The sequence below is a fragment of the Zootoca vivipara genome, chromosome 11, assembly GCF_965207765.1.
Source record: "Zootoca vivipara chromosome 11, rZooViv2.hap1.1, whole genome shotgun sequence".
Lineage (NCBI taxonomy): Eukaryota > Metazoa > Chordata > Lepidosauria > Squamata > Lacertidae > Zootoca > Zootoca vivipara.
Window position 1 is genome coordinate 45,365,224 of NC_142594.1, and position 21,270 is coordinate 45,386,493.

Sequence of the window (21,270 nt, forward strand, 5' to 3'; positions counted from 1 at the left end):
TCTGTACTTGCAACGTCTGCCACCAGATGTCATCATCTACTCCCAGAACAACTGATGAAAGGGAAACCATTGCAACTTCACATCTTGTGGCAAAACATGTGAGTAACCACTTCCAGCTCCCCAGGAAGAAGAAGAAGAAGAAGAAGAAGAAGAAGAAGAAGAAGAAGAAGAAGAAGAAGAAGAAGAAGAAGAAGAAGAAGAAGAAGAAGAAGAAGAAGAGGAAGAAGAAGAAGAAGAAGAAGACTTTAAACGACAGTCCTGTATTGTGCAGGCCAATGCCAGAACTGCATGGAACATGGATGGTAGGCATTATTAACACAACAACTTGTATTTGCAGAAGCAACAATTCTAGACTATCCTTAATGCAAAACAGAAATAGAGAATATAACAAGGAAATTCAAAGACTACATAGTGCAAAAGTTGTTCACCTTGATTTTTGCTGTTGTCCGGGAGAAAGGCTGCATACTGTAGGCCTTTCGAAATAAAAAACAAAACAAAACAAAAACACATGGTCTCTGTACTGGAACCCATCTGAGGCACATAGGACTAAAATGAATTGAGACATGGATATGGGGAAAGCACACTGTTACAGATAGCATCCTGACTATACAAATTCACCCCTAAAGCCAACTATATGGACTGCTTTATCTACACCCATTTACCCCTCTTCCCCTTTTTGGCCTCCTGAAAGCTTTCCCAAGCAGTTAAAATTAATTAGGAAAATACACACTCAAAGCAAGGAGAGAGCCAAAATGGTCCAATCGCTGGCACTGTTTGGAATTAGCAGAGGGAATTGACATGCTCACTGAATAACCCCGGGCAAATGCTTGTATCACGTGACGTACAGCATCAGTGTCAACCCTTCAGAATATCCAGGAAGTGCTTTGATGTTAATGCTTTATCAGATACTTGTCTCCACATTTCATAAATTTTAAAAATGCAGTTATTAAAAAAAAAGGGGGGGGCAATAGCACCTAGGGAGTGACAGTTACAGTACAGTGGTACCTTGGTTTACAACCATAATCTGTTCCGGAGGTCCGTTTGTAAACCAAAACAGGTTGTAACTCAAAGCGCGCTTTCACCGATGGGGCCTCCCCAAATTTTTTTGTTCGTAATCCAAAAAAATGGGTTGTAATCCAAAAAAAGGTTGCAAACCGGGACACACACTTCCAGGTTTGACGTGTTTGTAATCCTAAACGTATGCAAACCAAGGTACCACTGTAATCGGAAAACCTGGTGTATATTTGTAAGAGTATTTTCCTTACGTGTAGAAGGGGAGGCTCGTGGGGCCAGTGTACTAGCTAGCAGACAATGGGGGACATGATCAAAAAGCTGACTGATAAACATTGCCATTGCAGGGAGAGATCTACCCCTCAAAGAAGTAGGGTTGTTTTAATACAAAATTGCACAGTGCAAGGGGGAAAGAAACCTGTAGACTATAAGGGCAAGTGTTTATGTGGTTCTGGGACTGCACTTTTAAAACAGATGAAGAACTTGTTGTGATACTAACCTTTTTTATTGGTAATCCAGAGTAGTTGTGCTTTTGAGAGTGTGTGTGTGTGTGTGTGTGTGTTGCAAATATAACTTTGTCACCCATGAAGCTAAACCTAGCCCTCCAGTCATCTGCTATGGTCTGGCAGGTATCTGTCAACCTTCAGTCAAAGGCCAAGAGCTCACAAAACAACAGGTTTACTAAACTCTAGGTGGGTTCACCAGACACGGCTGGCGGGCGGCATTCATGATGTGCTGGATCACAACTCTGTATGCAATTTTATAGAACCTCCCAAAGACCAAATATAAAAGTAAGACATCCCACTTAGGATTTCACACAGTTGGGGGGGGGGCTGCCACTGCTGTTTGAGTGATTGACAGCAAAGCTGCAATACTCCCGAGGATGTGCACTGGTGTTTTTTTGTTTGTTTTTTGCAGGTCTGTGGATTATCCTTTAGCAAAAAGTATACAACGCAGGTAGCGCTGTGGTCTAAACCACTGAGCCTAGGGCTTGCCAATCAGAAGGTCGGCGGTTCGAATCCCCGTGACGGGGTGAGCTCCCGTTGTTCGGTCCCAGCTCCAGCCAACCTAGCAGTTTGAAAGCACGTCAAGTGCAAGTAGATAAAGAGGTACCACTCCGGCAGGAAGGTAAACGGTTTTTCCGTGTGCTGCTCTGGTTCGCCAGAAGCGGCCTAGTCATGCTGGCCACATGACCCGGAAGCTGTCTGCGGACAAACACCGGCTCCCTCGGCCTATAGAGCGAGATGAGCACCGCAACCCCAGAATCGTCCACGACTGGACCTAACGGTCAGGGGTACCTTTACCTTTATACTTGTAGAGATCCTTTTCTCTTTATTGAAGGAAGGAATTTTTGGACGGAACTTTGGCTTTGAGACACCCTGTATTGCACATGAATGTGATTTTGGTATTGCACGCATTATGTAAAAGCTATTTTTTAAAGAAACGGACCCTTGGTGGAATAATAAATGCCTTATTTTTGTATTTGGTCTTTGGGAAGTTCTACAGAATTGCATACAGAGTTGTGAGAGCTGTGCTGGATCGCAAGACATGGAGGCCTGGAACAGAATAACTGGCAGTCAGGGTTACTTCGCATGTTACAAGAGTACTTCTTGTATATCACTGCTATTTTCTAAAGCCCCAAGGTGAGTGAGATTATACACATGTGCAGCTGGATCACAGTGTACTAAGGATCAAGGATGCAAGCAAACTTTTTTAAAAAATGCAGCTCATCTGCATCAGAACTCAATGCATCAAAGGCATATCTGATGCATTCAAAGACAATGCCCATGCCCAGTAAATATTTTGGACACATCAAAACTGAAAAACAAATGCTGCAAAAATGATAACAGAGTCTTCATTTTATTGTACCAAGAACAGCATTTGGAAGTGGAAGGGGGCAGTGTGATGACAGTAATTAAATGTTTTTTTAAAAAAAAAGAGGGGGGAGTGTTAAAGTTTCTAAATGAATGTCAGTCAGGGTGTTTATTAAACAAACTGAAGCAAAAAAAACCACCTTCATTAATTACAGAAGATATGCAAAGTTTGCATTTATACAACACCTTTCATCTCAGCATTCCAAATTGATTTAATTAAATTAATCTTCACTATAGCAGTGTGGTGCAAGAATAGTATTAGTGTGGAAGCTATAGTGGGCGTAATCCTTTTAAATGTGGTCCATATGTACATGGGAAGAGAAAGAATCTCACACCTTCTCAGGACACACATACACACCCCATTTTTAATAGAAGCATACAAGACTGTACATATTCTGCAATTCCATGCGAGCACAGAAAATCCACAGAAAATGATACTTGGGTGTACATTCCAGCATTTTGAAAATCTCCGTTCACTTTCTCTACCACCTTCTGGCTAGGAATATGGGCAATGCATGCTAAAGTCAGAGGAGGGCTCAACAGAAGTTTAAATTGTGATGGGGCAGGTGCAAGTGGCGCTGTGGGTTAAACCACTGAGCCTAGGGCTTGCCGATCGGAAGGTCGGCGGTTCAAATCCCTGCAACTGAGTGAGCTCCCGTTGTTTGGTCCCAGTTCCTGCCAACCTAACAGTTCGAAAGCACGTCAAAGTGCAAGTAGATAAATAGGTACCATTCCGGCGGGAAGGTAAATGGCGTTTCCGTGCGCTGCTCTGGTTCGCCAGAAGTGGCTTAGTCATGCTGGCCACATGACCCGGAAGCTGTGTGCGGACAAACACTGGTTCCCTCAACCTATAGAGCGAGATGAGCACGCAACCCCAGAGTCGTCCGCGACTGGACTTAATGGTCAGGGGTCCCTTTACCTTTACCTAGTGTTTCAGCGCCATATAAAGCTAATGGGCCTTTGCTTGAGTAAATGCAGCAAATTAATTATGCAGACTGGGGAAAGATGGCGGAATTTGCTTTATTTATATATTGCCACTTCTGTATGAATTACTTTGGCAGGGGAGGAAGGATTTTGTTTTTCCTTTAGTGCAAAGTGCACACAACCCTATATACATCATGTCTGACACAAACCTCATAGGCATTACTAAACAAACTGAACACTTGAGTCCAGCACCACAAAGTTGACATGGTATTATGTCTTAGGCCATGTAAAATGTCTCAAGAATATTAAGGTTTCTAACTTTAAAAAATTAACAGCTGAAACAGGGACCAGCAGAAATTCTCCAAGCAAAAATGGAACGAAGGGACAAAAGGTACTTGTAAATATATACAACCATTTTGAACTGCTGTCTACACCTGTTCTCTTTTATCTAGATCAGTGTTCCCCAACCTGGTGCCCTCCAGCTGTTATGGACTCCACCTCCCATCAGCCAGAGCCAGCATGGCCAATGGTCAAGGATGATGGGAGCTGTAGTCCACCAATCTCTGGAGATCACCATGTAGGGGCAAGGTTGGCTAAATTAGCTCTTCCGAATCTGTTTTTGTTTTCTAAGGCAGGGTTTCTGCTACTCTGGTATGGATATAATTCCATAACATTTTAAATGTAGGCTGCAATAATATACATACATTCCTGGGAGTGAGCCCCACTGAAAACAATGGAACTTATTCCCAAGTAAACATGCATTGGGTCGTATTATTATTATTAAGCGATTATCCTTGTCACATGAGGTTACCGGCCTTCTACTATTCTTCAAGGAACTGGTTTGTAAATGCCTTCATTCAGCATTGTAACCTTATTTCTGAGTCCATAATTTACCTAAAAATTTGCCATTTGGAATTAACTTTTCAAATGGGCCACCTTTAACACAGCAACATTATCTTGTTGATGAAACAGCCAATCTTTTCCCAGGGTCCTGGTATACTGGCTGATACTGTACAAGTAAATGTAAATTAAGTTTTAAATAAGCATATATTTTAGAAAGTTCTGATTGGGTCAGGCTATGCTGTTGCATTTTTCCAAGTGATTTGTAATCATTTTTCACCTAATTTTTCATTGAATGTAACAACTCATCAATACACCACAGATAAAAGCACCCAACTTTTATGACCCAAATCTGATAGGGAAGGGAGCTTGGGGTTGGTTTCTGTGGTGATTCATAAGCCAACCTGGGGGCATCTAAAGGGTTTTGATGCCACTCACCCAACCAGAGGTCCTGGGCTCTCCTAATCCTCAGGACTTTAAAGGACAAAAACTGGCCACCCCATCCTACCCCTATACCCAGTGAGCCTCCTAAACTCTTGCATGGTAGCTCCTCTGACGGCATTCATCCAGGACCCTTCTGCAAAAAGAACATAAGAACAGCCATTCTTGGTCATACCCATGCCAACAGCAACCAGTATTAGGTGCTTCAAATATAACCTACCAGAACAGGGCAATTAAAGAAGCAAACATCTATCCCTAGACATACTGGCGGAATTCTCCACCTCCCCGCTTTTGTGTCATATTTTAAGACTTATACCCTATGGCCTGGATCCGTTGAACCTACATGACAAGTTCTGTGTGCTCTGGGCTTAGGTTTCCTAAAAGAGCAGCTCCCCTCCTTTGAAACTGGGGAGAGCGTATTCAAAAGGAGCTTGTGACATGGTATGTTGTTGAGGGGGGCGGGAATTAAGGTTAGAATTTTCAGACTAAAGAAGGTGTTTCGATCCTGGCCTACTTCCATTCTTTAAAATTAATCTAATGGCTAAAAAATAGTAACATAAGATGAACCTGCTGGATCAGGCCAATGGTTCACCTAGTCTACTATCCTGTTTTCAGTGTGGCCAACCAGATGCCTATGGGGAGCCCAAAAGCAGAACTTGAGCAGAATAGCAGTCTCCCCGTATGTATGTATGTATGTATGTATGTATGTACATTATCTATACACACTGCTTTGTATCCAGTGCTAGTCCCACTCAGGGTAGACCCACTGAAGTTAACGGGCATGACTTAGTTTCACTTATTTCAATGAGTCTACTCTGAGTAGGACTAGCATTGGCTAAAACCCATTAGTCGTACCTCGGAAGTCGAACACCTTGTGACTCGAACACTTTGGCTCCTGAACGCTGCAAACCCAGAAGTGAGTGTTCCGGTTTGCGAACGTTCTTTGGAACCCGAACGTCCGATGCAGCTTCCGATTGGTTGCAGGAGCTTCCTGCAGCCAATCGGAAGCCACGTCTTGGTTTCCGAACCTTTTGGAAGTCGAACGGACTTCCAGAACGGATTCTGTTTGACTTCCAAGGTACGACTGTATATTGTTTTTTGTAAAAATAATAATAAAAAAACTTCTTTCATTCACCTATGAGGCTCTCATCTGGGAAATAATTAGTTTGGTCCTAAAACAGTGGTTCCCAAACTTTTCCCCCCATGGTCCACTTGAAAAATGCCAATGATCTGTCTTCCCAGACCACTTAAAGATTTTTTTTTGCCTGTTGTAACAATTGTAAGGTTTTTTTTATTGTTTGCTCATTGTATACTTTTGTATTACAATTTGAGCTCCGTGGAATTCAAATTACAAGACAACATAATAAATAAACGAAGCCATAAAAATACAATGAGAAACCAGCAGGAATTTTTAACGAATGTGCCATCTTCAATCACAAATTCTCACACAGCACTTTGATGAAGCCTGTGGACCACTGGCAGCACATGGGCCACAGTTTGGAAACCCCTGTTCTAAAACATTCTTTGCTGGAAACCAAAACTCTTATAGCTACGTGAGACTGTGGAAGGGTAATAACTTTCTATCCAGTGAGTAAAAAAAGCAAGCTGTCCTGAGGCCCCGTGCACAAGCTGCAAGGACACACTGCAAATAGCGAGACTGTGCAAGTCAACGTACCGGGAAATGCAACGTAAAGCCTTGTGGGAAATATACTCACAATCTCATCTCCAGGCAGCCAGTATCCTTCTTGCTCAATACCAGCTTTAGATCCCTTACATCCCACTGTCAAGGTCTCAACAACTAGGCCGTCCTTCACTGCTAAACTAAGCTGGCGTGTGGTCTCTTTGGGGTGCATACCATGAACCCGAGACATATACCTGCAAAGAGAGCAGAAAACAAGTTCTTAAAAAAGCATCTTACTTAATGGTTGCATCTACTTTCTGATACGGAGGTGTCTACTCAAACATCCTGAAACACGTTTTTAGTTTTTCCCCACCCATTATTTCTGCATTTGTTAACACTTTCATACTCTGCGTACGCTGTTAGCATACATACCGAGGAAGTCCAGAATTTTTAGGACTCCTGATTTAGAAAACGCTATTGCAATTAACTTAAAAACATTTAAGCTTCCATCAGAAGTAACTATCGTTGCTGGAAACAGCCTACAGCTCCTGGCGTGGTAGGATCTCTTCCTGCAAGAGAGCTTGGTCTTGCTTTTAGGGGAAGGAAAGAACTGTCACATCAAGGGCAGAAGTCTTCCTTTTCAACTGGCCATTACCCACCAGGGCTAAGAGAAGGCAATAATGAGCTTACACCTCCTATACCCACCCAGCATTCCATTTGAGATTGAAGATCCACAAACAAAAAAACCTGCCAGTGATGTCGATTAGCAGAACAACTTTCATTCAAGCCAATGCACAACAGCGCTGACGCTGACGGAAAGCTGCCTAACCCTTTTAGGGGGGATGACTATTGGGAGAATGCAAAGGAAACCTTCAGCTCATCAGGGGCTGGCCAGCAATTTGGGAGCATGAATGGAAAAGCAGCATCAAAGCAGAATCAAATTGCTAAATCCCTGGTAACACATGGTAAATGTATCATGGCAACTGGCAGAAAAGAAAAATATCTGAGGCTAGTATTATTGTCAAGGGAACATATGCACAGTGGCTATGCAGTTTAAGACAATTGGAGAGCTGCCCCCTTTACATTCCTCTAAATTCAGAGGACTGGGGTGAGGAATCCTGTTGTTTACTCTGATTTGCTAATTCCTCATTGCAGCCTCTTCTTACTCTAGTCTTGTAAGGATGCCTGATTATCATCTTCCAAAGCATATCGTCTTCCTGCGTATAAGACTACTTTTTAACCCAGGAAAGTCTTCTCAAAAGTCAGGGGTCGTCTTATACGCCGGGTAGTATTTCTTATACGGCGAGTATATCCCAAACTCTATATTTTAACTGGAAAAGTTGGGGGTCGTCTTATACGCCGGAAAATACGGTACTCTATTCTCAATGTAAGAATGGAAAGTGAAATGTCAGCGGACAACAAAAGCGGTTTAAAGACGCTCTCAAGGCAAATCTATTTACTGTCCCACGAGCACTCCAACTGGGGAACAGCCTCTACCAAAGGCATCTTGGACTTTGAAGAAGCACAAACTCCGGACAAAGGGGAGAAATGAGCTAAGAGGAAGGCACATTTGGCAAATCCTCACCGTGATCAACTACTGCCCAGAAACCTATGTCCCCACTGTGGAAGGATGTGTGGATCCAGAATTGTCCTCCACAGTCACTTACATATTCCATATTCATGGAAGACAATTTTACTTGGCTATGCATGATCACCAAAGAAGAAGAGTCTTGGACAATTTGATTGCATGTAGAAATGAAATCAGTAATATCTTATTTTAACTGAATGGCAAGAAAATACTAAATGAGAGAACCTGCTTCTTCTTCTTCTTCTTTTTAAAGGGCTATCTCCCTCTTTCCACACAAGTGCACATGTGGATATCCCATGCTTTCACATGGTAAATTACACACACACACACACACACACACACACACACACACACACACCAGATGTAACAGGTTCTCATCATCCCTACTTAGCAGGACCAGTGGTCAGGGATTACGAGAACTGTAGTCCAAAAACAGCTGGAGACCCAAGTCTGGGAAGCTACTTTCTTTACAAAAGCTTCAAGAGAATTAGGTTGTCCTGCAGCATTAAGAATAAAAGGACTTTTCTGAATGGCCGACAATATAACAATGGAAGTACCAAAACAAAACCTACTGGGCTTGAGTTTACCAGGGAGGAAGCAATGGAAAGCTGAAATGGAGAGGAATTGAATTTGGAAATCCATGATTCCAAGTCTTAGAATTTTAGTGCATGTATTGTCATGGGTATGTATAGCCAACAAAGCAGGTATAAAAGCACTAATTTAGTGTAGATAGCAATGCAATTTTTTATTTTGGTTTAAAAAACCACACACCTTACAGATGTTTTATTTCCCACCAGAGAAACATCAGTGCAGAAGAAGAAATAATAATTCCAAAAGTATACAGACAGAATAAAGTAAAATGGCAGGCAAGTGCTACTGAAGAAAACAGTGTAAAACACCAGTAGTTTTGTTTTTAAAAAAGGAAAGTAACCTTTCAGGAGACTCTGAATTGGTGGTGTAATTTAGCATGAGAAAACATCCCATTGCTCTCCTGGTACTCAGATAAGAACCAAGTAAAATGGTGCTGGCTCCAACCCCTGGCCTTAAGCAACAGAGACCTGTCAGCCAATGGAAAGGAGCCAGAAGGCTGTCAGCTTATGCCGAAGTTCTAGAACTTTCTGCATGTCCGCCATTTTTTAGTTGCACTCCTCTTCTGCCTCTCTCATTGAGTGATTGCAAAGAGGCCATGGAAGAGGGGAAGCAGAAATCTTAAAGATGCTAGAGTGACAGTCCTGGATATTATCAAAGTAAAGCAAGGAGAAAACTCCCGCTAATGGGGCACAGGGATCCACCTTGCACGGCAGGCAGAGATAAAGCAACCCCTCGGAGCTGTTCTCTTGAAAGATCTGATTATCCTTACCTTGGAGGAAGGGAGTTTAGGCAACTTATTTGCGTTCAGCCTCTGGTCAACAGATTGGGAAGCATTTTACACTCCTTAGGCTGTTTTCCAGTCAGGCGGGAGGAGGAAAGCAAATATGTTTGCAGATGGGTAAGTACATGGCAGAGAGACAAAGTTAATTCCCCTAAGACACCGAACCACCCTTTAAGCAGCCAGGAGGCTGAAACAAGCTGTCTGCACTGCAACTTCTCAGGCAGGGGAAGTTAATGCTAATCTCCACTAGCTAAAATAAAGACCTGTCTGCTGAAATAAAGAGGTTCTTCCTGATAATCTGCTTGTTAGATTCCTGATCTGGCCAGATGAGGCTGCCTGCCCACAGGGCAAAGAAGGGAGGGAGGGAGGGAGGGAGGGAGAGAGGGAGAGGGAGAGGGGAAGAAACGTAGGTCACAGCTCAGTAGACTGGTATTTATAGCTCAGGCTTCTCGGGATTTACTCATCTACAAACAGAGAATACAAAACCCATTTAGATCACTACAAGGTTGTGCAGCAGGAATCCTGCGCAAGAGAACAGATTCACCCTAAAAGCTACAATATAAACAAGCAACTCCACCTATTCCTTTTGGTTTAAAGAATGCCTAACCCACTCAGTTTCTTACCAATATGGGGGGGGGGGGAAGAAACCCCCTCAAGTTTCAAAACTCTTAAAAATGCAAACTCATTTGAATTATGAGTAATGCCAGCCTGCCAAGAAGATCTGTATAAATATGAATGCTGAAGGGGCCAGCTATTGTTTTTACCATTTAAATTTCATTATGCATATGGCTATATTACTTATTGATTGTATTTTTATACAGCAGGATACAAAAGGAATAAAACAATCGAGATGTACGTCTCTGGCACCCCCCAAAATAGTCTCATCTCGCTGAACCTCACCACAATCCTCTTGTGGTGTCACTTTCATTCCCATTACACAAAAAGAGGAAGCGAAGCTGAAATCCTTTCGAACATGGGGCGGGAGCGGGGGGGGGGTGGCTCTGCACTTTCAGTGAACTCATGCAGGACAGAAGGCATCATTGCGGCAGCAAGATCTCGCTCTCACTGCCTGCAAATTGAATCACACACTTGGTGATGCAATAGGAACTTTGCAGATAAGCAACATACTACACACAGAGTGGAGGTACTTTCACTGAATGTACAAGGCCTCCTCACCTCATTAATATCTCTAAGAGGCTTTAGCTTACCTTCCAAGTCCCGGACTGCAGAATCCGGGACCGGCAGCCGTGTGACACCGGAAGTTGCGTCGACGTAACTTCCGGTGTCGTTTTGCCCTTCTATGGGCACCAAAAATGGCCGCCGCCGGCTTCGAAAGTCGCTTCTACGCATGTCAGGAACTTCCGGTGTTGCTCTGCCCATCTATGGGCACCAAAAATGGCCGGCGTCGACACCAGAAGTCGCGTCTATGCACTTCCGGGCATGCGTAGATGCGACTTTTGGAGCCAGCGGTGGCCATTTTTTGTGCCCATAGAAGGGCAAATCAGAAAGGGAAAAAAATGGCCACCGGCAGGAGAAAATAACGGAGAAAAACGGGAGACGAAGTGATACGGGGGACCACCGGGAAAAGTAAAAACGGGGGTTTCCCAGGGAAAACTGGGTACTTGGCAGCTATGGGCTTTAGTGACTTGCTATCCAAGGGCATCAATACAGACACGATGGGAGCTGACATCTGAATCCACTAGTTTATTATAATATTATATTTTTTTGCTACCATTTTGTTTGCATGGGTGGAAATTTTTATTTATTTGCTGCAATTTTTTATACAGCTCACCTTTCAGGATGTGAATCCTACCAAGGTGGTTTTTACAAGCAATATTCAATTACATATTGTAAAAACTACAACAACGATACTAAATATAAAAGGCAAGCTTTCACACTTGTACAAACAAAGACTTCTCTAGCGTTAGAAGCTTGAATTCTATTTCAGCCAAAAGAAAAATGTCCAACTGTAATTCATCTGGTTTCCTCTTACACTTAAAAAACACAAGGGACCATCCCAGTCCAGTCACTATCGTATAGTTAAAACAGTACACATGCCTAAAATCAGCTGGGCTACAATCACACAGTTCCCGTGCCACGTTAAACCACAGTTAACGTTTAATTATGGTTAATGCAAATGAGCAGCGGGTTGGTGCGCCCTGATCAAAAGTCCATGCTTCGCTCCTCCTATTGTGTTGTCTGAGCCACCCTTGTGGTTTGCTTGTTTCCTATGAGCAAACCATGAGTGGTAAGCCAAGAACAAACTTGTCTACCACACAATGTTAAGAGAGAAACATCCCAAGAGCTCTGGTCTGGGCAATACAGCAAGTCTAGGCTCGCCGTTCACTGCAGGCAAGGGTAGTTTTGAAAAGTGTGCCCTAGCGTTCTGTTCATTCAAGTGAAACGATCGTTAAAAATTAACCATGGTTTCACGTGGCACGAGAGCCAACGCCACTGCACGGAATCCTTAAAAATAGCTGATTTACTTAAAAATGCAAGGCCCTGGATAGAGAGATGCACAGCAGATGGAATTACATTGAAATCTACCTGACATTTCAGCAGAAGCTGTTGACAGACCTAAGAGGTGATCCTGTTTGTTCGCACTTTAAATACCTCAGGCAACATGCAACCTCATATAATGCTCATTATCTGGTCAGTTCTGTCACAAGTAATGATTTTAATGCAGATAAGGCTGACTTGTTCCAGCAATTAAATTCACTGTACATTCACACTCAAACATGCCAATAACTTACAGCTCAGGCGGTTAGACTGAATACCCCACCTGCACAAGCCACAAAAGCAGTTGTGCCACTGACCTCCCCTTCTGCCCATATTTCCCATTATTTGGAGCAGCTGCTTCTTACAGATCCTTCATTTCTCTTATTTTGCCACACTACAGAAATGGGGACCAGGCACATGGAACAGTTGTAGCACCTAGAATTTCTGTCGTTTACACAAAATGCTTCTGTTCTTGCAGGCTTTTGGCCTGCTGGATTGAAAGTTTATTGACTGCCTAATTGATTTAAAGTATTTATATTCCACTCCTCATAATATACTGGTATATATATATATATATCTCCAAGATAAGTTACAATGTAACTTAAAACAAAATAATAGCATATACACACACACACACACACACACACAATAAATAAAAATAAAAATACAACAAATGATACATAAATAAACAACATAACATACTACACTTAAAAGCGTCAATTAAAACGGCAAAGCAAAAAACCTCAATTTCAGTATTTTGAAATATAGCATCCTAGCAACACAATTTTATATGGACGAACCAATCTAAATGCATGAAAGAACAAAAAATTATTTACTCATGGTGGAAATGTAACAAAGTGCAAAAGAATTCTGGACTACAGTAAAGCAAGTAGCAGATGGAGTTCTCCAACACCTTTGGACCCCATCCTTTGCTTACTGAATTACGTGAAAGTAAACCCTGCAGCAGTAGCAAAGGTGAGACGATCCTTGGACGAAGTAGCTTGTAAACTGGGCCTATAGACTGTAATTCCCCAAGCAGCTGTTCCATGGAAGCTGGAGAAGCTTTAGTGAGATTACTACAAAATTAAATGTTTGGGGATGATAGTTATGGCAGCCGTGCAAAATGAGAACAAACTATACATGTACAGACAAAATAGGTGCACATTTTAATTTACAATAAAAAAACAGTGTTACAAGAACAGAAAGCCAGTGTTTCCTGTGCCAAAAGCAACAAGCCACAAGAATATCAATTTCATGCAGCTCACCTTAATGGTGAAGGATTGAGCAGTATGAATAGGGGTTTGTTTTTAAAAACGCCAGAAGAAAAGACAGCATCTTATTTTTGCCTCTGTAAATGAAAGGGCTTTTGATCGCTTTAAAGATGATTTCAACAAGGGGCTTCCCTTAACATCGTAACTGCTAATTTATTCCTGCTATCATCCTCAAGGGGAAAAAACACGCATTTTTTTACTCTGCCAGCTCACACGCTGGGTTTTATTTGTCATGGAGATGAATGGTCAATACATATGGCATACAGTCGGCTGCCCATTATTGGGCAACTACTCAGGTCTCTTGGAGTAACAATTTCATACCCCTGAGACACACCTTGAGTCAATGGTACAAAACCAAAAGAGTTTTAACACTGGACTGGTTCAGGTATCACACCAAGGCACAATTTGCATGACAACAGCAACTCACAATGAACCTTGAGGATGCACGCTTACCTTCTCCTCTTGCACAAACCTGTGAAGAAGTGTTTGACAGCTTTTGATTCCAGGTTAGATTAGCCATAGCTTGGCATGTTGTCCAAACTGAAAAGCTGTGATGAAGGTTAACCATGGTTTATTTGAAACTAGCAAACTTCAAATAATGAATTATGAAGCTGGCTTGTTTAAACAAACCTTAGTCAACATGAACCATAGTTTAGGGTTCAGGCAGTGTGCTAACTATAATTAATGCCTTCTTCAAAGCTGAGTTCACTTGGTCTACATATCATAAACATATAATTTATCAGAGACCGGAAGTGAAAGTTTCAATCTCCTTTTCACGGTTAGACTGGATGAACGGGAGATTGTGGGAACCTGAGCCTTCCTGAGGATTATTCTCATCAAGCTAAACTTTAGTTTGACATCTGATTGCAGCCACTCTTATTATAGATAAGCTTCCCATGAATTCAGCTCTCCTTTCCTGCCTACCAAAACAATGTGTTGTCTCAATTAGTTCCTGCTTTTCTCTCAATTAGTTACTGTTTTTGTTTGTCTGTTTTAGATCCACCAGTACTTAGGATCAAATCTCGTGAACTCAGAAGTCCCGTTCAAACAACAAATGCAGGAACTTTCACTGGAACTTTTAAGAACACCACATTTGGGAATATGTAAGCCAAGACGACAAAAGAGCACAATCCACCAACCAGTTTTACAGTGCAACCACCGCCCCGGCCCCAGATGAGACATGCAGGTTTCAAGGCTAATGAAATCTATCCAGCACTGAAACAAGACAGCAAATATATTGAGACATATCCAACTAATGTGCCCTGCCAATGCAAAGATTTAAGCTTGTGCAAGAGAATCCCCATCTTCTTCCCCTGACCCTCCCCAAATCTTATTTGGAGAGTTGGGGAACCTTAGATCAGAGTAGGGGCATGCAGGGTGGAAATTTTCCACGTGCAAGGATAAATCCTTGAGCTGATGGAACACGTTAATTGGATACAGCCCATTATCCCACCCTCTTTCCCTCTGGTAGCTGGATGGAACGCAACCATCATTTAGAGGATTCAGGGCTGATTTCCTTCTACATAGACTCTATGTGCTGGAGGAGACTCTTGAGAGTCCCATGGACTGCAAGAAGATCAAACCTATCCATTCTGAAGGAAATCAGCCCTGAGTGCTCACTGGAAGGACAGATCCTGAAGCTGAGGCTCCAATACTTTGGCCACCTCTTGAGAAGAGAAGACTCCCTGGAAAAGACCCCAATGTTGGGAAAGATTGAGGGCACAAGGAGAAGGGGACGACAGAGGACGAGATGGTTGGACAGTGTTCTTGAAGCTACGAACATGAGTTTGACCAAACTGCGGGAGGCAGTGGAAGACAGGAGTGCCTGGCGTGCTCTGGTCCATGGGGTCATGAAGAGTCGGACACGGCTAAACAACAACAACAACAACAACGTAGACAAAACTAAGATGCCAGCCAATATGAAAAGGGGAAATAGATTTTATGAGAAAATCTACCACGTTTATGTATTATTTATCAAAATATTTATATACCACTATGTTATAAAATTGTATCAAAGTGGCTTACAGCAATAAAACATAAAGCCTTACAATAAAAACTATCTTAAAAAGTGAAAAGCAGACACCAAATTGTTGCATTTCAGCAAAAAACAACAACATTTTTTAAAAACAATGTAGCTTATCTAAACCTGAATGCATGGGTAATGATAAATTCAAGTGTAGTCTTTCCTTAATGATGGTAATGGCTTATTATTTTTTGTTTATGTTAGTATTAATCTGTTATGACATGAAGTATGCTGGAGGGATTTGGATTTTCATCAAGGTCAACCACATTAGAAAATGAAAGACAGTTTTTTTAAAAAAAGGTTTCTGAAGTCGAACAAGACATACCCTGTAAACAAGGGCATTTACAGATATCAGTAAATCAGCCCCAAACTAGCCTGCTGTTGCATTTTCTGCGCTTATTATGCAATATGCAAAATTAAAGTACTGGTTAGAAATTCAAGGAATGCAATAGCATCATTCACTAAACCATCTCCCTGCTCCATCCCTGTAAAACTTGAGGAAACTTTCAAACGGCCTTTCTTAAATGGTGCTTTCACATTTTGTGAGATCTCTCACAAATTGTTATTTTGTTCCCATCTCATTACATTGCTTCCCTCGGCCTATCTGTTTGGCCTACTTATGATTCAGACTTGCTGAATCAGCATTCCTACAAAAATGTCCCTCCGCAAGGCACTCCAAAGGAAAAGCCCAGACAGCAAACAGAAAGAACCAGGTGTATAGTGCAGTCTGTAATCTAGCAGCTGGTAAAATTCATTTTTTAAATAAATTAAGCTGGGCATTTTTTAATTTTTTAAAAAAATGTGTGATGTACCCAATAGCGATGCTCACTTTATAACTCTCCAGAAATCCTAACTGAAATTACCTGGGAGTAAGTCCCCAAACTGAATTCAGTGGGACTTACTTCTGGTTACGATTGTGCTGCAAACCGATAAGGCATGAGGTTTATACACCTTTTCTGTGATTACTGCACTCAGTGGTTCAACCCCCCCCCCCCGATATAAATCCATTAAGAATAATAGTATCATCACATCCCTGACATGCCATAATATTCACGTTATTCAGAACAGAACAATTCACAGTTATTAAGAACACGGCCAATTCAAATAACCAGCACAGTAATACTCAGTTCCTATACCATCAGTACGTACTGCTCTGTCTTCCGCTTCATTAGCTGGTCAAATGAGTAGTAGGGTAGATTTTGCTACCCTCGGACAGATTACGTAATATGTTTGCTGTTCTCTGCAGAAACTACCAGCTCCTGCTGTGCAGGAACAAGGTGGGCTCTGTGTTGAAAGTCTGCATGCTTCTCAGATTTGAGGGAGCTTGTAGAGGCTCTTGAGTGGTATGGGAGTCATGCTGCAAATAAGGTTATTTGAGGAGGGGGGGGATTGGAACAGCAAGAGGACAAGATGCTCATGGAGAGAAGATAGAGATACCCTTGAGAGCCAAACCTCTTGTCCCTGGTGCAGCTAAGCAGCCTTCTCAAGCCTGAGACCAACATGACAGCCGCCAATCATTGCATCTGCTTCACTGCCGTACAGCAACCATGTACCAGTAACGTTCTTTGTACTATCCTTTGGGAATTCCATTTTTAGATATTTTAATTGTTTTATTGCTTGTATGTTTGCTGCCCTGGTCTCCTTAGGGAGGAGGAGCAGGAAATAAGCTGAATTTAAGAAATGAAGTGTCCATGTTACGAAAATGAGATGGTTGTAGATTATTACTTCAAATGTCTGCTGGTGTAGTTAGCTGTGAGGAAAACACCCTATCTAGGATTTTTAGACTTCTCTTAACCTAAACAGAAAAGCAGGACAAACTATTTAACGTACAAGAATATGAACAAGGTGATCCTTTGCGCTAAGTCAGTCTTAATCAACAAGCAATGCCCCAAAGGTTGCTGTAAACCCATTTGAAAATGGAATAAGGTTTTTGCTCACCAGGGAGCCGTCCCATCCTGCATTTGACAACCAGCAGCCAGAAGTTTCTTATCTAGAGGCCACAACAAAATGACGCGACATCATCACACTGTGAGACATTAACAGAGGTGGCATCTAAAAGCGGGAAGTGCTTGTATGTAACTGCTGGCTTTAGTAGCCATTCATGGTGCATGATATGTGGTACCCCCACTGTGCCTGCAAGCAGACATGCAGGTATCAGTAGGACACACCCACACTGCATGAAACAATGATTCTATTCAAACATGGTCTGCTGTTGCGTATGGTTTACTCCTTAGCCTTGCACGCCTCCTTCTGGCAGCTCCTACAGCCAAGCTGGTGCCAAAAGTATTGCTATTCTTTCCTTTGGACCACATCAGCTTGGCCTCACTCCTGGAGTTTGGCTTCACCCCTGGAGGCGCCCGCCATTGTCTCTAGAGACAGACAGATGCCAACTCACTCACTGGTTTGCTGCTGCAAGAATGAGCAGGCACTAGTGGAGATTGGAAGCTTCCCTTTGTTGTTTTCAGCAAACTGGTTTGCTGTTTCACCTGAACCCAGGAAACTATGGTTTGTACAAGCCAAAGTTTGCCCATGAACCAAGATCACTAAATTCAATCAAATGATGACTCGTGATCTGCCCTGGATCCAATTTGGGTAAAAAGACAAACTGTGGTTTGCCACAAAATAGGAACAGAACACATAGTGGAGTACAGGCTGCATGAACTATGGAACAAGTGAAAGTTTCTTCCACCAAGTCAAAATATTTTTTCCAGCTATCCCATTATTGTCTACTCTGGTTGGGGCACAGAGGGCATTTTCCTTTTTACTGCTTCCTCGTTGTAACTGAAGATGCCAAGGATTGAACCTGGACCTGTTGCATGCAAAGCTATGGTCCTTTCTAGAGATTCGGCATTATAGTTTGAATGCAGCCAATGACTGTAGTAGTGAGAAGAGTTGGTTGTGGTGAGAGTTCTGTAAGGACATAAAAGTTGCAAGTAATTTTTTCTCACAGCTAGTCTTCACATGCAGTTAATAAACAGGAAGAGTTATTTGTTTTTGTTTAAAAGATTGAAAACCTTTTACTATATTAGGGTTGTAGTCAACTTAGTCAGAGTAGACCCATTGAAGCTAATGGACCTAGGTTGTTGTTGTTGTTTAGTCGTGTCCAACTCTTTGTGACCCGATGGACCAGAGCACACCAGGCACTCCTGTCTTCCACTGCCTCCCACAGCTTGGTCAAATTCATGTTCGTAGCTTCGAGAACACTGTCCAACCATCTCATCCTCTGTCGTCCCCTTCTCCTTGTGCCCTCCATCTTTCCCAACATCAGGGTCTTTTCCAGGGAGTCTTCTCTTCTCACGAGGTGGCCAAAGTATTGGAGCCTCAATTCAGGAACTGTCCTTCCAGGTTAGTGGACCTAGGTTAGTCATGCGCATTAAGTTTGTTGGGTCTATTGCAAGCATAACTAGGATTGAATACCACCATTAATACGCAATCTTTGTAGTGGGGATATTATTTTCCTCCTGAGAACAACTTTTTCCATCTTCCTATCATATGTCAGATACTATTAACAGCAGGAGACTGAACAAGACAGACCACAGGTCAATTTCAATTCAACACAACCGTTTCCATGACTTGAAATATAGAGTCCAAGAGTAGACAGATTCATATATATATGAATTTTTTATACATATATATACACACATATATATAACAAAAATGTTTCTGTGCTGACACCTTCTCATTGGGTCATACCATTTTTATTTTTATTAGTAGTATTTAAATGACACTTACTTCGTAATACGGTCAATGTTAGCAATTTGCTTCTGGTTTCGGATGATTTCTATAGCCGCCCAAAGATGCTGGATAGCTTTTGTATCTGCCTGACGCCTTTTCGTTAAGCGTGCCATGACCCCTTTACTTGTTCAACTGCAGTGGAAAAATAACAATAATGAATTACAAAATAGATTACATGGTGATTATATTGCACCTGCCACAAATAAGATTATGAGGGAAATTACTACAACCAGCTGATTCGGAGGCTATTGTTTCATAAGCTCTATCAATACAAGCTCTATATGTGTGGTTTCAAACTCTTGTTATACGGATAGAGCCAAGTTCTGTACAGTCAGGGGCAACTTTATTCTCCAGTGATTGTGCCCAGGATATGGTTTTTTGCTGCACAAACTAACTCTCCTGTCCTCAGAAATAGTCTGGCTCCATAATAAAGTTTCTGCCATGTAGCAGAGGTCAGGCACTGTATTTACAAAAATACTTGCACGCCACAATTTCATTAAAAGTAACAAATTATATACACTCAGGGGGGGGGGGGAGACACACACACACACAATTTTAAAACAGACCACCAGCTAACTATTACAGCTTTGTTTTTCTTAATTGCCTGCAGAAGTCTGGAGGCAAAGAAAAATTTTCAGCAAACTTTTAAAGCTTAATATAGGATCTCTGTTGAAAGATCGTTCCACAGAACTGGGCCAATGACACTAAAGGGCTTGGTTTCGTGTTGTAAAGGCTCCGTTTTGAGCGTCGCAAACTTGGGGGGAGGGGCAGCCATTACACCAAGGATGAGGAGCCTCTGGACCTTAAGATGTTGCTGGACTACAACTCCCATCATCCCACATCATTGGCCATGCTGACTAGACTGATAGTAGGAGGAGTCCCACAACATCTGTAAGGGCCACAGGATTTCTGCATTATATACAAATAATTTTTGCATGTTGCAAAATCCAAGAAAGATAACATTAAAGGGTAGATATTTACATTCCTTACAGCACAATACATCCTTATATCCTTTTAAATGTGTTTGTGGGAGAGGATGGGGGAAGAGGGGCTACTGGTTTGGTTTATTCTTTTTTTAAAATGTATTTTGTGTTCTTATCTTGTATTTCTAATGCCGTGAACCTCCCAGAGATCTACAGATGAAGGGTGGTATACAAACTTAATAAATATTAATAATAATATTTAAATAATAATTGAAATCACTTTTCATTTCACCAAAAAGGAAACTGTGGGGAAAACCTTGTTTAAATTGGCGAGGCGCCGGACGGTCAGATATAATTGCTTTATGTGCTGGGTTCAGCCTGTGGGCTGTCACATACCAATCAAATAAATACTCTTTTATTTTGTCTAACCGATCAGTTCCCCTCAATACAAGAATTTCAAGACTGAAGTAATGAAACAAACAAGAAATATTTTGAATTAACTCTTAAAATATAGAAAGTTAATAATACCAGAGGTCACAGGTATCAGGATTTCCTAAAGTCCATCACACTTTTCCACTCTAAGAAAACATGTTCTACATGTTCTACATGTTACCTGTAACCACAATATGGCCTCTTACTAATATTAAGGAGAGGATGGCATCCCTAGAGAGGAGAATGCGCTGCCGGCAGAATCTAAGGGGACCAAAGCTGTCTGTGCCTATTTTACAGTAAACCCACGTGATGTTCACCATAACACACAACATCTTGGTCTTAGCAACATTTCCTAGGCGGAAATCAGACCCCAGACAACAAATGTCTCCAACTCCTCAGGATAACCTGCTCCCTACCCTCCAACTCAGTTTGGACATTCTCTCCAATAGGAGTAGGATTGTCTGTTTGAAATTCTGAGGAGAGGCTCCACAAGCAATCTAAGGAGTTGGCAGTGCAGGAGAAACTTTTTTTTTCCTCAACCCTAATGCAAACTATAAAACTTCTGGGAAGATTTTACTGTAAAGTCTCTCCTGCCCATTAATATGAGCATATAAATTATTGGGAATAATAAAGTCAGTGGCAATGGAATTCCTGCTTTAAATGCAGAGCTTAGCATTTAAAGCATCATCTATTTTTTTAAAAGTGTGCAAAATGCT

General features: G+C 41.9%; 1 protein-coding gene across 25 annotated transcripts in view; it reads right to left on the minus strand.

Moving 5' to 3' along the window:
* The window catches only part of ZMYND11 (zinc finger MYND-type containing 11), a 98,887-nt gene that overhangs the window by 31,792 nt on the left and 45,825 nt on the right, over positions 1 to 21,270 (minus strand). For 14 of the 25 annotated variants that reach the window (XM_088654288.1, XM_088654292.1, XM_088654284.1 and 11 more), the window contains 3 exons: positions 19,197 to 19,331; positions 6,806 to 6,965; positions 429 to 473 (listed from right to left, as the gene is read on the minus strand). In XM_088654288.1, coding sequence (XP_088510414.1) covers positions 429 to 473; positions 6,806 to 6,965; positions 19,197 to 19,312 — 321 coding nt within the window. In that variant the 5' untranslated portion in view covers positions 19,313 to 19,331. The remainder of the gene's footprint in view (positions 1 to 428; positions 474 to 6,805; positions 6,966 to 19,196; positions 19,332 to 21,270) is intronic. The other 11 variants (XM_088654290.1, XM_088654286.1, XM_088654294.1 and 8 more) reach the window with 1 other exon arrangement.